This window comes from Balaenoptera acutorostrata, chromosome 1 (genome assembly GCF_949987535.1).
Source record: "Balaenoptera acutorostrata chromosome 1, mBalAcu1.1, whole genome shotgun sequence".
Taxonomy (NCBI): Eukaryota; Metazoa; Chordata; class Mammalia; order Artiodactyla; family Balaenopteridae; genus Balaenoptera; species Balaenoptera acutorostrata.
The window spans coordinates 28,705,919-28,718,810 of NC_080064.1; the positions used below are offsets into that span (position 1 = coordinate 28,705,919).

The 12,892-nt window shown below is 35.1% G+C and overlaps 1 protein-coding gene across 11 annotated transcripts in view; it reads left to right on the forward strand.

Annotated features, from left to right (window-relative positions):
* ZMYM4 (zinc finger MYM-type containing 4) overlaps positions 1-12,892 on the forward strand; it is a 180,362-nt gene that overhangs the window by 129,329 nt on the left and 38,141 nt on the right. For 10 of the 11 annotated variants that reach the window (XR_009009373.1, XM_057553943.1, XM_057553920.1 and 7 more), the window contains 12 exons: positions 269-544; positions 718-868; positions 1,669-1,841; positions 2,625-2,775; positions 3,331-3,471; positions 3,804-3,841; positions 4,744-4,888; positions 7,726-7,844; positions 8,555-8,726; positions 11,663-11,716; positions 12,121-12,300; positions 12,718-12,812. Coding sequence is in view for 10 of the 11 variants with exons in the window: in XM_057553943.1 (XP_057409926.1) it covers positions 269-544; positions 718-868; positions 1,669-1,841; positions 2,625-2,775; positions 3,331-3,471; positions 3,804-3,841; positions 4,744-4,888; positions 7,726-7,844; positions 8,555-8,726; positions 11,663-11,716; positions 12,121-12,300; positions 12,718-12,812 (1,695 nt within the window). In the remaining variant the exon portion in view is untranslated. The remainder of the gene's footprint in view (positions 1-268; positions 545-717; positions 869-1,668; positions 1,842-2,624; positions 2,776-3,330; positions 3,472-3,803; positions 3,842-4,743; positions 4,889-7,725; positions 7,845-8,554; positions 8,727-11,662; positions 11,717-12,120; positions 12,301-12,717; positions 12,813-12,892) is intronic. The other variant, XM_057553941.1, reaches the window with a different exon arrangement.

Here is a 12,892-nt window from a genome sequence, read left to right on the forward strand (position 1 = left end):
TGCCTTCTGTGAAATTAAATGGTACTATTATTACCTAGATTATCTATTGGGAGGATATTATTTTTAAAGAATATTACTAAATTATTTCATTTTTTAATATAAATATCACTCCCCCCATTCAGCTATAAGCTGCTCAAAGGCAGGGATGTTTGCCTTTTCACAAATGTATGTTAAGTGCCTAGAACTGTGCTTGACATAGGTAGGTATTCAGTACCTTCTTGTTTGAACAAATGAGTAGACTGAGCTTTTTGTTTGTTTCTTCTTTCAGAATTTGTTCAACAAACCAGCAGGAATGAATTCTTCAGTGGTGCCCTTGTCTCAGGGCCAAGTAATTGTAAGCATCCCTACAGGTTCAACAGTGTCAGCAGGAGGCAGTAACACCTCTGCTGTTTCTCCCACCTCCATCAGTAGCTCTGCTGCAGCTGGTCTCCAGCGTCTTGCTGCCCAATCCCAACATGTTGGGTTTGCACGAAGTGTTGTAAAACTCAAGTGTCAGCACTGTAACCGTCTCTTTGCCACAAAACCAGAACTTCTTGATTATAAGGTAGAGTATAGGAGCATGATAGAGGGTTTGAGTATAAACTGGTCAATCTGTAAACTTATTTTTGGCTTTTCACCTTTCAGAATTACACTATTTGTTTTGAAAATAAGAGGGATAAAGATTTCCACAAGATAAACCAAATGTTTAATTAGTACTTAATGATTATTTCTTTGCAGGGTAAAATGTTTCAGTTCTGTGGCAAAAATTGTTCTGATGAATATAAGAAAATAAATAATGTAATGGCAATGTGTGAATATTGTAAAATTGAGAAAATTGTAAAGGAGACTGTGCGATTCTCAGGTGCTGACAAGTCATTCTGTAGTGAAGGTAAAGATAGAAGATTATCTTCCCTACTGAGCATGTTCGTTGTTTCAAAAGTAGTTGATGATTTAAGCTGTCACTATGTAAGTTTATTTTATCCTTTGTGTATAACACCAAAACCTTTTTGTTTTGTTTACACTTGGTTCGCTCTTTTCTGATCTAATTCTTCATATTATATAGATGTTAAAATGAAGAAAAATCTCCTCAATGTGTATAGCAAAAAATGGTGGTGATGTGAAAAACATTTAATGTTAGTTATTAGGTTGATAGGGATCCTTTAGTTCTTGTATTTATTTCTAAAGGGAACTGCTTAAATTTTGGTAGCATCCTAAGATAATACTTCTATTGTTTTAAACATCCATTATGTTTCTGAATATAAATGATCTGAATATGTGAATCAGTGTCTTCCTTATTTAGATGACTATAAGTTTAGAATGTTTTGTTTTACTCTAAAACCATGCAGGATTAGCCTCCTAGACTAGTGGCTTTCAAACCTTTTGACCACAACACAAACAAGACATACATTTTACATTGTGACCCAGTGTATGTTCACATACCCAAATAAAACAAAAGTTTCATGAAACAAAACTGACTTTTACTATATATGATGCACTGTAGTATTTGCTCTGCTGTCTTACTTCATTTAAAAAAAGAAAATGATTGTATTAATCCTCCAAATTGATCTGTTGATCTACTAATTGGTGAGAACCCAAATGTGCAAACTTTGTCGTAGGGCATTTAAATTAAAGATGTAGATACTTATTATTTCTCCCTAATGTTAATTTTATCTTCTCTGATTTTTTTAGGTTGCAAATTGCTTTATAAACATGACTTGGCAAAACGCTGGGGAAATCACTGTAAAATGTGCAGTTATTGTTTACAGACATCTCCCAAATTGGTACAGAATAATTTAGGGGGGAAAGTAGAAGAGTTTTGTTGTGAAGAGTGCATGTCCAAATATACAGTTCTATTCTATCAGGTAAATATAATTCACATTCCTGGGTTTTTCAAGTCAGGGCATATTTTTCCCTTCTTTTTTTCTTTCAAATAGTTTGAAGGGCAATTAATGATTTAAAACTTTTGAGTATTAAATGTATTCTGTTCTCCTCTAGTATTAATATAAGATTTAAAAAGGACTTTAATGTCACTGAAGTTACATTACTTTTGTTTTTAATTTCCTTGTAGAAGACATATCAGTCTTAAAACATTAAAATATTTAAAATTATAATTTTATTCATTTATTAACTAAAATGAATTGTGTTCTGACATCTTTAAGGAAGATCGGTCTATTTCCATTTCACTTTTTAAAAAATTACTATTTATTGGCGTCTATAATGTGACCTTTTTTAATGTTGTATAAAATAGTTGATAGATAAGTAATTATTTCCAAATTTAGGATCGTTAACCTTCATTTTTTTAAAAACTGAATTATAGTTGAGGTACGATATTATATAAGTTAACAGGTGTACAATATAGTGATTCACATTTTTTAAAGGTTATACTTCATTTATAGTTATTATAAAATATTGACTGTATTCCCTGTGTTGTACAATATATCCTTATAACTTATTTTATACATAATTGTTTGTACCTCTTAGTCCCCTACCTCTATATTGCCCCTCCCCCCAGGATAGTTAACCTTCATTTTTGTGATCTAAATTCTAAGTAAATTTCCTCACTTGTACCTGTGGCCTGCTTTTATTCCATCAGACCATAGACAGTTTGTTTTTTACTTCTTTACTATCTTCTGTTTCTTTTTCAGATGGCCAAATGTGATGGTTGTAAGCGACAGGGTAAGCTCAGTGAGTCCTTGAAATGGCGGGGAGAAATGAAACATTTCTGTAACCTGCTTTGTATCTTGATGTTCTGTAATCAGCAAAGTATGTGTGACCCACCTTCACAAAATAATGCAGGTAAAATTAAACTTTAGTCTTTGGTCAATGCCAGGGACTAACTACTGTTCTACAAGTTGAGAACTTTAAATAGTTGTCAATAATTTCATGAAACGTAAATTTCATTCTATTCAAATGACATTAACATTTAGATCTCTTTTTGTTTAACACCTTAGATTAATGCCTTGTAAAAATGAGTTCTTTTAGTTTTCCCTGAGCACGTTGAGTCAAATAAACTCTGTAAAAACTTTATGGGAAAGAATAGCAGTTAATGTTTTATAATTGAAGATATACATCTTGACTTCCTTAGAAAAGGATTTGAGAGAAAGAACATAGAATCTAAATCACATAGCCTTTTAAATATACCACATGCATAGTTACGCAAGAGAAAGTACATGGAATACTTTTAAGGTTCACTAATTAAAAAACAGAAAAAAATCCAGTTAATCCTGAAGTGACACTTGGCTCCAACAGAATTTACTCTAACCTAAAAGCTTTGTTTAACCTCCTTGAAATGTTCTGTGTATGTGCATATAAATTACATGAGATTTTCTTATTTTTGTTTATTTTAATCAGCAAGTATTTCCATGGTGCCAGCTGCTTCAGCAGGGCCCCCATCTCAAAGAAAAGATTCAACTCCAGTTATAGCTAATGTAGTGTCATTAGCAAGTGCTCCTGCTGCTCAGCCCACAGTGAATTCTAACAGTGTCTTACAAGGTATGACTTGATTTGAAAGCATTTATCTAGCCTTTTTGAGGTTGAATATAGGGCTTCTCTACCTTTTTTTGTCAGTGTTCATTTTCATGTGTTTGTCGCATTCATGTTAGGAACGGTGGCTCACTATGTGCTGCTATGGCATTAAACAGTGTTTTTGTAGTTTCCAGATCTCTTTTTCTCATATTAGGCTTTAGCTGTTGCTCTTCCCCTGAATTAAAGTAAGATAATACATGTTTTTATTAAGAAACTTTGTGTTTATTTTCCAAATATCAGCTTTTAATACTAATGTTTAAATAATAAGATCCTACATTTTATGTTTTTATTTATATCAGGTGCAGTTCCAACAGTAACAGCAAAAATCATTGGGGATGTAAGTTTTATTATTTTTATTGGTATTGCCACTGTCTTTTCCCTTTTTATGCAGTATGAATATGTCTAAGCTCATTTTCCCTTCTTTATTTTTTGTTTGTTATATAAAACACATTTCATGAGTTCAGGAACAGGATTTTCTGGTTATTTAGTTAGGTCTTTTATGTACTTGTATGTACTTTAATTTCTTTGAATGCTTGGTATCTCTATAATAGTAACTATATAATAGTTACTGAAGGTTTTTGTTTTTGTTATTTTTTAATTGTACAGAATTAAAGTAAATTGTACAGAATTCAGGCATAAAAGGTTTGGGGGGCATTTTGTAACGTAGTCAGATTGTAAATAAAGTACTTATAAAATATAGTTTATTTCCCACTCAGTGCAGATTGTGCTGTAAATAAGCATTCTTTTTTTTTTTTTTTAACTCAATATTTTTGTGCTTTGTCTCTTAAAATAAGAAAAAAAAAATAATGAGAAAAACTTATGACTAGAACAGTGGCATTTTTTAAGAGTTTCCTGGTCTCTGGGATAATTTTCATGTCATCTTTTTTCAGGTTACTTAAATGATCATAAGTGATCCTATTTCTAGTTATCTTGAAACTAATTCTTTTAAGACTTAACTCAGTCAAGAAACAACAGTTCTCATTTTAAGCTCAACCACCATTGTTATTGATCAACAGTATGTCACAATACAAACAGCATTTTTCTTGGTAAACAGAACTGGTAATTAGATATATTCAGGGTCAATATATAGTTATCAAAATATTCCTTTATTGCTATTGATATTTCAGGAATATTATATTCCTTACATATTTAGTTGAATATATATTTTGAAATATAATATTTATAATATTTCTTGTAGTTAATGATAAGCTTTTGGTTTCTGACTTATTTTTTTACTAGGCAAGTACACAAACAGATGCCCTCAAACTGCCACCTTCCCAGCCTCCAAGACTTTTGAAGAATAAAGCTTTATTGTGCAAACCCATCACGCAGACCAAGGCCACTTCTTGCAAACCACATACCCAAAACAAAGAATGCCAGACAGGTTTGTTCCTTGTGCTTTTCTTCATTTAATTTTTCCTAGGGGAAAGTAATGTGGGATTTGGTTACATTAATTAAGTGCCTTCTATTTCATAGGTGTTGTGTTTGGTTGCTTATATTCGCTGCCCAATTGAGTTCTGACGATGTCCCTGTGGGTTAGGTATTTTCATCAACTTAACAAGTTATGGCAAAGAGAAGGTAGTTGATAATACCATACTCTGAATGCTTCGTTTAATTTCCTTATTCATGATAGTGTAGTGTTATGGGGTAAGCATAGACTTTGGAATTATATAAACAGGGTCTTAGTTAAGAGGAACTGTTGTTTTCCAGAGCATCCTTAAGTTTGAACTTTTCCACACTCTATTTCAAATCACGTCAGTTCCTTTGGGGAGAGCTTTAGGGCTTTCTTTTCTTATGAACTGCCTCTACCCTCTTTGAGCTACTACTTTTCTGAATGATGGGCATGGTGTGAGCTTCTGATCTTCTCAGCTTGCCTCTCCTAGCATGGAATCTCTGTCCTACAAGTGATCTGGGGTGAAGGTAGTTCGGACCCTAGTTTTCTTGGCCTGCTATTCCTATAGTAGGTTTTCTCTTTGTGGGTGGTAGCTGTACTCACTAGGAAATTAACCTCTTTAACCTGGAGTTTGAGGGGATAAGAAATGACGGTGGCCTGTCCCTCCTGGTGAGATACAGTAACCCTTGATGGGAGCTGAAGGAAGAGGAGCCCATTCTTTCTGGTCCCACCCATTCCAGAGTGGAGTTTCTATCATATTGAGCTGGCTGAGGCAGGGATGTGGAGCAGGTAGTAGATCAAAAGTCATAGATGCCTACTGTTCTTAACTGTATTTAGTAGATTTTCTTGAATAAATATTTCTCCATTTGCTGTATGCCTTTAGGACAATTTCCAAAGAATTTAAATGGTTATATTTTAGGTTTTCACCAGCTTTGCTTGTTTCCCTAGGGAATGGGTCTCTGGCATGCTGCCATCTGAAAATCTCAGAATTTTTAAAGTGGGAAGGAATCCTAGATTCTTAGATCTGGAAGGTTATCCTCTAGGCCAGTACTTCTCAGACATTAATATGCGTATGAATTATTTGGGAATGTTTCTGAGTGGATTCTGATTTAGTGGTGCTGCGGTTTTGCATCTTTTAGGTTCCTGGGTAATGTCAGTGCTGCTGATCCAGGGGTCATGTTGAATAGCAAGGCTGTAGATGACTTAGTCCTGTATTTTTTTGTATCAATAGTGACTTTATAAAAAATTTATTTTTTTAAATATTTTTTTTATTTATCATTTTTTTTACAGTAGGTCCTTGTTATCTGTTTTAAATATAGCAGTGTGTACCTGTCAATCCCAAAACAGTGACAATTTAGCATTATGTAGCTTGGTTATCAGACATCTCTAATCAGATAACTTTTTTTTTTATGTCCACTGCTTCATGGTAAAATTGATCCCATATTATTTCCCACTTCTAACCCTAGTCAAATTGTCAGCTTTTCACTTCTTTTTACTAGCATTACCTTTCTCTTACATTAATGATTTTACAGTTATCTAACATATTTTTATGGCCTACAGAAAAGACTCTGTAGATACTTGTTAAATAATTGAATGACTTCTACCTCCATCCTTCCCACTTTTTCCCTACTCATGTTTAAGTTAGTTCCCAAAGTTCTGTTTCCTTTTTTTTAAAAATATCTTAGAACCTCTGCTGTGTATACGAATTTTTTTTCCTGCAGGTATCATAACCACCCTAGTTCAGGCCCTCATCATCTTAGCTCTATATATTGTAGTTGCCTCCCACTTTGTATACTTTCTATTTCATGTGAAGATGGCAGCCAAATTAATCTTTTTAAAGCCATTTTCATCACATTACTTTGTGCTAACCAATATGTAGTAGTTCCCCACTGTCTAATGATTTTAAATGTGTATTATAGCCTCACAAAAATGGCCCTTCTACCTATTCAGTCTCCTCTTTAACATGCACTACTTATTCATGTTAAGTTTTCTATACCTTTCTTCTAAGATAACTGTTCCATTCATCCATCCAAATTATATCCTTCATTCATCTTATCCTCGTATCATTGATAATTATTGTGTTGCCCACTTTTTTTAGTGCTGTTATACTCAAGCCTTGCTATTTCTCCTTTCTGTGAACTCCTAGTATCATAGATACTTCTTTTTTTTAAATTTAATTTTATTTATTTGGTTGTACCAGGTCTTAGTTGCAGCATGCATGTGGGATCCAGTTTCCTGACCAGGGATCAAACCCGGGCCCCCTGCATTGGGAGCACAGAGTCTTACCACTGTGCCACCAGGGAAGTCCTTCATAGATACTTGTCTTGAACTGTAAATGTCCACATGCTTTAAAAAAATTTTTTTAATTAAAATTACACTTCTTTTGAATTATAAGTCTTCGTATGCCTAAAAAAATTTTTTAAATTAAAATGTCGTTTCTGGGCTTCCCTGGTGGCGCAGTGGTTGAGACTCTGCCTGCCAGTGCAGGGGACACGGGTTCGAGCCCTGGTCTGGGAAGATCCCACATGCCACGGAGCAACTGGGCCCGTGAGCCACAATTACTGAGCCTGCGCGTCTGGAGCCTGTGCTCCGCAACAAGAGAGGCCGCGATGGTGAGAGGCCTGCGCACCGCGATGAAGAGTGGTCCCCACTTGCCGCAACTAGAGAAAGCCCTCGCACAGAAACGAAGACTCAACACAGTCATAAATAAATAAATAAAAGAACGTGAATTTCTTTAAAAAAAAGCAAACTGGGCTATTCATTAAAAAAAAAAAAATGTCGTTTCTAACCCTCTTTTTTTGTGGGGTTTTTTGTTTTTCTTCCATTAGAAGACACTCCAACTCAGCCCCAGGTTATTGTGGTGCCAGTTCCAGTACCAGTGTTCGTACCTATACCTCTTCATCTTTATACTCAGTATGCCCCAGTCCCATTTGGAATTCCAGTTCCAGTGAGTAATCATTTAGAGGTTAAGGCTAATTTAGTATGCATTTTTCTCAATTAAGATTTGACAGGTCCATAAAAAAACTTTTTACTTGTTGGTAAAATATACCTGACTCTGGTTGGCTATTAATCATACTGTTATATTACTTAAATATGGAATATATAAAGGACTGCTTCTATTTGTACCCTACCTTCTCAGAGGAGGTTATGATTTAGCTTTTTAAAAACATTTTAAACACAAAAGACCACTAACATAGAAAAAGATCAGAAACGGTGTGTGAATGTTAGAATCCTAGATTGTAGCAAGAATGAAAAGAGGAATACTATGATTTACAGGATTCTGACTTTTCGTTAAAGAAAAATGTATTCATTTTTTATTGGAAATATATATTTTCTCGGTACTGAATTCTTAAGAGAAACACTTGTGTGAAAATATTAAGCAAGAAATATAGTCAAAAACAAAACAAAAATTCATTACTTAATTATTCTTTTAGATGATTTAGAGACACGTTTTGTTAAGCGTCCAGAAAAGCACTTACTGAATTTCTATTTAAATGGCTGCAGTCTTATTAAAACAAACTAGCAAGACTATTTTAATCATTAGCAATTGAAATATCTTGAATTTGTTTATTAATAATTTTTATATTTAAATGATCTCACAAATAATAGTTTTGATGGTCGACCAAGAAACTCTTCAGTCTATCCTTGGTCTTCCAGATGCCTGTCCCTATGCTTATTCCATCCTCAATGGATAATGAAGATAAAGTCACCGAGAGTATTGAAGACATTAAGGAAAAACTTCCCTCACATCCTTTTGAAGCTGATCTCCTTGAGATGGCAGAAATGATTGCAGAAGATGAAGAGAAGGAGAAGACTCTATCTCAGGGAGGTTGGTATAATTTTAAAGTAAAAAAAGAAAAACACACCTACAAATTTTCAGGTAGCTCATGTAATTTTAAGTATTAGGCAGTCAAGGAGTTTCTAAAAGCTTTATTTGTTTTTAAATATGAAGTCTATGGGCTTGTTAAACTTGTTGATAACTCTGGAGCTCTATCCTGTTTATGAAAGAAACTGTGTTTCGATACGGTTTCTAGTTCTTAATGATTCCAGAAAAATAGCCTATAAATCCATGTTTCATGATCATGTTCTGGTTTTATCCCCTGCAGTCAAAGCCATGGTCCCCAGATAAAAATTACTGTTGTAAAATAATCAGCATGTTGGTAGAAGGTAAAAAGAATTTTAGGGTGGAAAACCATTTGGTTCAAAATAACCTATAGATAAATCCCATTTTATGAGTGTAGAATAATGATAACAACAGTAGTTAACATTTATGTGCTTGCCGTACTCTAGGCATTGTCCTAAATGCACCGTGTGCATCACCTCATTTAATCTTCACAACAACCCTATGCGTGAGGTACTGTTTACTTTAGATTCCTCTTTTGGAAAATAGGCTTGCCATGGTTATGAAATCAGGAAATAATGGAATCAGAAGTTGAATCCAGGTTTGTCTGACTACAAAGAAAGGATTTTAACCAGAACTCAGTAGTATAAATTCCAGAACGGTTTCCAGCCTTAATTAGCACCGCCTTGATTTTGGATATAAGAAGAGATAAAGGAAATGGTGTTAAAGGTAGTTGAAATGTATAGGTGAATTTTTGCAATGGCCTTCTTTTTTTAATTTAATTTAATTTTATTTTATTTTTGGCTGCATTGGGTCTTCATTGCCGCACGCGGGCTTTCTCTAGTTGTGGTGAGCAGGAGCTACTCTTCGTTGCAGTGCACGGGCTTCTCCCTGCGGTGGCTTCTCTTGTTGCAGAGCACAGGCTCTAGGTGCACAGGCTTCCGCAGTTGTGGCTCGCGGGTTCTAGAGCACAGGCTCAGTAGTTGTGGTGCATGGGCTTAGTTGCTTTGCGGCATGTGGGATCTTCCCAGACCAGGGCTCGAACTTGTGTCCCCTCCATTGGCAGGCGGGTTCATAACCACTGTTGTACTAGGGAAGCCCACAGTGGCCTTTTCATATATCATTGATGAGCCAAGAAATTACTCTTTCCTGACAATTTGTTTTTTCTGTGATGGTTTTTATAAAGCTAGCCACTGGGTTCTGATTTTGCGTAATACATTCTAGCTGGTTTTCTGAACACTACAGCATTTTAAAAAACTACTGTCAACTTTTCTGTTGTGTTGCCAGTACATTTTTAAATCAGATATACTCTGAGAGATGGGTACAAAGCTTTTTGTTATTATCCCAAAGTTTCTGGTCTCATTTTGCTCTTTGGTGTATAATCTCAATTCTGACCCATTTATATGTGGGTTTTAAAGTCTTAGAATATTGCCCTTGGGCTTTCCTGGTAGCACAGCGGTTAAGAATCCACCTGCCAATGCAGGGGACACAGGTTCAAGCCCTGGTCCACGAAGATCCCACGTGCCGCAGAGCAACTAAGCCCATGCACCACAACTACTGAGTCTACGCTCTAGAGCCTGCAAGCCACAGCTACTGAAGCCCGCGCTCTGCAACAAGAGAAGCCACTGCAACAAGAATCCCGCGCACCGCAACGAAGAGTAGCTCCCGCTGGCCGCAACTAGAGAAAGCCCATGCGCAGCAATGAAGACCCAATGCAGCCATAAATAAATAAATAAATAAATTTATAAAAAAAAAGAGTATTGCACCTATGCTTGATCTTCTAATTTCTGATTTTGCAAGTTCCAGCAATTCCTGATGAGAAACCTCATTTTAAGTTGGCTTCTCCATTCACATTAATAGTCAGTATTTATCAAATGTTTCCTCTATACAAATATTGTGACTTTGCCTTTGTCTACAGTTGAGTCAAACAGAAAAACTTTAAAGACTTAGCTTCAAGACAGATAGTTTTAATCATCATAGTGTAAGTAAAATCAAATGGTTTAGAAATATAAAGGGGGGAGAAAATTCCAACTGAAAGGATCTGGCTCACTTATCTTTGATTTCAGGGAAAAGAGACAATTTTCCTTGGTTTTTAAAAAAATCTTTTTTTTTTTAATACTTTAAATCTTTAAACTCTTTACTTTTTTCTTCATCCTTTTTTTTTTTTTTTTTCTTGGCCACATTGTGCAGCTTGTGGGATCTTAGTTCCCTGACCAGGGATTGAACCTGGACCCCAGCAGTGAAAGCTCCGGGTCCTAACCACTGGACCGCCAGGGAATTCCCTAAACTCTTTACTTTTAAAGTAGTTTATAGGGACTTCCCTGGCGGTCCAGTGGTTAAGACTCTGCGCTTCCACTGCAGAGGGCACTCTCGTTCGATTCCTGGTCGGGGAACCAAGATCCCACATGCTGCATGGTGTGGCCCAAAAACTTAAAAAAAAAAAAAAAGTAGTTTATAATTGATAGAACTTTGTTCTGTTTAGTTCCATGCGCTGATTGCTCATGTGTTTATATTCTAAGTCTGTCGGCTTTCCACTGCATGGTAAAGCATATTTTATTTAGGGAAGGAAAAAGCAATTTAAAACAGATTTGTCAACCTGTGAGTAAATCGGTATTGTGTGTGTGTGTCTGTTGTGGTTAAAAAAAAAAAAAAAAAAAGAATTTCAGATAGCACAGAATCCAAAATAAAGGTCTCTCTTGCCATGACTTCTTTCATACTGCTTGGTATCTAGAAGTGTAACCACTGTTATCAATTGTAATTTAACTATTTATCACTAATGCCTGACTTTTATTAATGAATCATTCTTTTCTGCCTATAAAGGCTATTTATGTAGAACCTCCCTAGTGCAGTCATTTCATTTGAGATGCAGTTTGTTTTTTGTATACATATAAATTGACTTATTATGTGCTTTTCTTTTTCTTTAGGATCCCAAACTTCTGAACAGGAGCTCTTTCTAGACACCAAGATATTTGAAAAAGGTTTGTAATTGTAAATGTATTTTGAATCTTAGAAATATTATCCTCTGTTAGTGATACAAACCCATAAAGTATTAGCATCCTTGGATTTAATATTTGCAATTTTAACTGTTTGTAGGGGGCACCAGACATCTATGATTTTGTGCTAATTTGTAAAGAGACTAATAAAAGCTACCTCAGATATTGGTTTTAAGGATTAATTGAAATAATGCTCTAAAGTGTATACCAAGAATATAAATCTAGTTCTGTGATATTGGTGAACAAGTTACTTCATTCTTGAGTGTACCTATGGAATTGTCCAGCAACCATACCTGACTTTTTGGTATTTAAGGTTTCAGAGAGGTTTCTGAGTATGTCAAGCGTCTTATCTCGTTTTGAGGGCTTGTTTGTTTTTCTGTATATTTCAGACCAAGGAAGTACTTACAGTGGCGATCTTGAATCAGAGGCAGTATCTACTCCACATAGCTGGGAGGAAGAATTAAATCATTATGCCTTAAAGTCAAATACTGTGCAAGAGGCTGATTTAGAAGTGAAGCAGTTCTCAAAAGGGGAAACTGAACAGGATCTGGAAGCAGATTTTCCATCAGGTTTGTGCAGTGTAACCTGTCTGTTGAAAGTCCTTTATTAGAAGATTGGTACAACTCTGAATTGGCATAATGAAGCAGTTATAATGTATGATAACTATCTAGGGCACAAATGGTCCCTGCCTTTGAAGGTATTAATTCATACCATATTGTTCTTTATAAGGGGTTAATTTGTTTTTGTTGTTGTTGTTTTTAAGTTTCCCACAGTAATCATATAGGGGGTTTTCTTGATTGTTAATAAAGTTTTTATACATGCTGTATCTCCTTGTTTTCTTATGTATATAAGTAAAGTCCATATTTTATCATAAACAAAATAATGAATATAGTGATGATTACCTGATATTTCCTCCTTCACCCTAAGTGTTTATTTAAGTCTGTGAGTGATTTATCTCACATTAGGCTTTCTCTTGGTTATCATAGAATCCTTTGACCCACTGAATAAAGGACAGGGAATTCAGGCACGTTCCCGAACAAGAAGACGACACAGAGATGGCTTCCCCCAGCCCAGACGAAGAGTAAGCAGTAGCTTAAATTTTCTAGCATTTTCTTTTCTTTGTTGTTTTCCAACCTTGTATTTTTGTGCTTTTGTTTTTGT